Raw genomic sequence first — 2,784 nt, 5'->3', positions numbered from 1 at the left:
CCTCAGCCTCCCAAGGCATGGGATTACAGGCTGAGCCACCGAGCCTGGCTATGTTCCGTTCTTTATGGGCTGCTGGAAACCTCTCACATGACTGAGCCTTCGGCAAAGCCAGCTCAGTCATACAATGCCTCATATTCACTTTTCCTCTTGTCTGTCTCACTTCCATTTTTCTTCACTCTATATCCCTGGGGAGGGAAACTTATAGGGTCTCAGAAAACAATACCCTAAAAGGAAGACCTCAAAAGCAAAAATTTCTGCCTTTCTCCTGCCTTCCTGTCTCTGGCTTCTTATCCTCCCCTGAGGTTAGCCCTAGGAACTTCCATCGCTCTTCCCAAGGCAGGCCATAGAAACCAGAACCCATCCCGGCTTGGTGGCTCAACCTGTAATCCTGTGCCTTGGGAGACTGAGGTGAGTGGATTGCCTGAGGCTGCAGGTTCGAGACCCGCCTAAGCAACTTGGCAAGATCTCATCTCTACAATTAAAAAAAAAAAATTATCCGGGCGTGGTAGCACGCACCTGTAGTTCCAGCTACTTGGAAGGCTGAGGCGGAAGGATTACTGGAGCCCATCAGGTCGAGGCTGCAGTGGCTGGGAGTGGCCACTGCACTCCAGTCTGGGTGACAGTGAGACACCAACTCAAAAAAAAAAAAGAAAAGAAACTGGAACCCCTTTTTCCCAAATCCATAAAACCTAAAAATATTACTCTAGCTTTCTCCCTGATTTTCTGTGTAAAACTGGCCATGAAGAGGTTATCTAACCTAACTTGTTTGATTGTAGGTCATAAAACCCCTGTGCCAAAGAGGGTACTGCCTTATGCCCAGAAGACAGGAATGCTACACAGAGAGGCCAAGCACAATCTGAACAGACAGGCCTTACTGGGTTTCTCCGTTCAGTCTATTAGCATTCGATCGCTTTTGTCCAATTATGTTTCTACACAGCTGTTCATACTTTGTTTTACCAAGCATAAAATCAGACAATCTCTTCTGTATTTTTAGGTCTCCTTCTTCTCCCTTTTTTGGGGGGGAGGGAGGGTTGGGATCTCTGTCACCCAGGCTGGAGTACAGTGGCATGATCACGGTGCACTGCAGTCTTGACCGCCTGGCTCAGATGATCATTCCACCTCGTTCTCTCAAGTAGCTGGAACCACAGGCATGAGCCACCAGACAGGCTAATTTTTTTATTTTGTAGAGACGAGGTCTCCCCGTGTTGCCCAGACTGGCCTCGAACTCCTGGGCTCAAACAATCATCTCAGCTTCAGCCTCCCAAAGGGATAGGATTACAGGTTTGAGCCACCACGCCCAGCAGGTCTTCATTCTGACAGCTCCTGTGTCCTGTAAAACTATAATCAAATAAACCGGGCTCCTTTGGTTCAGCCTGTAATCCCGTGCCTTTGGGAGGCTGAGGTGAGTGGATTGCCTGAGCCCGCGGGTTTGAGACCCGCCTGGGCAGGCGAGACCTCATCTCTACAATAAATCAAAAATTAGCTGGGCGTAGTAGCGCACGCCCGTAGTTCCAGCTACTTGGAAGACTGAGGTGGAAGGATCGCTGGAGCCCAGCAGGTCGAGGCTGTGGTGGCCGGGAGCGGCCACTGCACTCCAGTCTGGGTGACAGAGAATCCAAGTCAAACAAAAAACAAAAACTATGATCAAATAAATGTGTGTGCCTTTTCTCCTATTAATTGGCCTTTTGTCAGTGATTTTGGTGAACCTTTAAGGGCTTAGGGAGGTTTAAATGTAAGCATTTAAACTTTGCCTCAGGCTTTGTTTTCTGCAGAACCAGAGCAACAACACAAGGAACCTGTTATCTGAGGATCAGCTCAGGGCGTTTTCCATGAAACCCACATAGCAAGAACTCCCTTTGGTGGGACTTCAAGCCTTGCCTTGCCATTGTGTTCTACCTCCCACCAGGTCTTCTGCTCATGGGAACTAACTCCCTTCTCCAGAAAAAAAAAGGCTGAATGAAAAAAGCCTCCTTTGAATAATAGGAAGAAAGCAGTGTACATTTATTAAAACAACATATAACACAAACTCAGTTACCACCCCATACATCAGGGATAGGCGCTGAAATACAGTACATCATCCCTGTGAGAACTACCCAGTCCTCCCGCCAAGGAAGGGAAGTGGGCAGCTGTATCAACCTGGCTTCCTTCCCCTCTTTCTGACAATCGCCTGTCATACAATGACCAGGCATTATCATACAAAAGTTCCTTTACAAAAAGCACCAAGTTGGCATACATATACAAGTATATACAAAAATCACATTTTAAAAACGTACAAAATATTCTGTTTTGCACCAGCATACAAAAGTGTCCTGTGTGGTAGCTTCAAGCACGTTTCCAATTCTGGTTCAGGGGCTGCTGGACGCAGCAGTGAGGGTCCTACTCTACAGTCTGCTCCCAGAGCAGAGAGAAGACACACCTCCTCATTGCCCCTCCCACCCCGGGACCAGCACCAAAGCAGCTGGGCCCATCCCTGCCCTCCCCATTCTCTCTGCCTCTAGAGGGTCTATCGCTCATTCAGCTCCTTACTGGTGACCTGAAATAAATAAAAAGACAGAGGCACGTGATGAGACAGGGACTCAGGAGGACCCAAGACACTGTACCAAGCTACAGTGACAAATAAAACCATCAAACTCCAATTCCTTTAAAACATATTTTTAGGCTGGGCTCAGTGGCTCAGTCTGTAATCCCAGCACTTTGGGAGGCCGAGGTGAGTGGATTGCCTGAGCCCGCGGGTTTGAGACCCACCTGGGGCAACTTGGCGAGACCTCGTCTCTACAATAAATC

General features: G+C 48.2%; 1 protein-coding gene across 1 annotated transcript in view; it reads right to left on the bottom strand.

The window, feature by feature from the left end:
• Positions 1-1,971: 1,971 nt before the first annotated feature.
• Positions 1,972-2,784, bottom strand: part of TRIM63 (tripartite motif containing 63) — a 23,639-nt gene continuing 22,826 nt past the window's right edge. The window contains exon 9 of the mRNA XM_008065184.1: positions 1,972-2,533. Coding sequence (XP_008063375.1) covers positions 2,523-2,533 — 11 coding nt within the window. The 3' untranslated portion in view covers positions 1,972-2,522. The remainder of the gene's footprint in view (positions 2,534-2,784) is intronic.

Source organism: Carlito syrichta, unplaced genomic scaffold, assembly GCF_000164805.1.
Source record: "Carlito syrichta isolate Samal-C Ts95f unplaced genomic scaffold, Tarsius_syrichta-2.0.1 Scaffold308186, whole genome shotgun sequence".
NCBI classification, from domain to species: domain Eukaryota; kingdom Metazoa; phylum Chordata; class Mammalia; order Primates; family Tarsiidae; genus Carlito; species Carlito syrichta.
The sequence above is the reverse complement of the archived record's forward strand: the minus strand, read 5'-3'. Positions and strand labels throughout refer to the sequence as shown.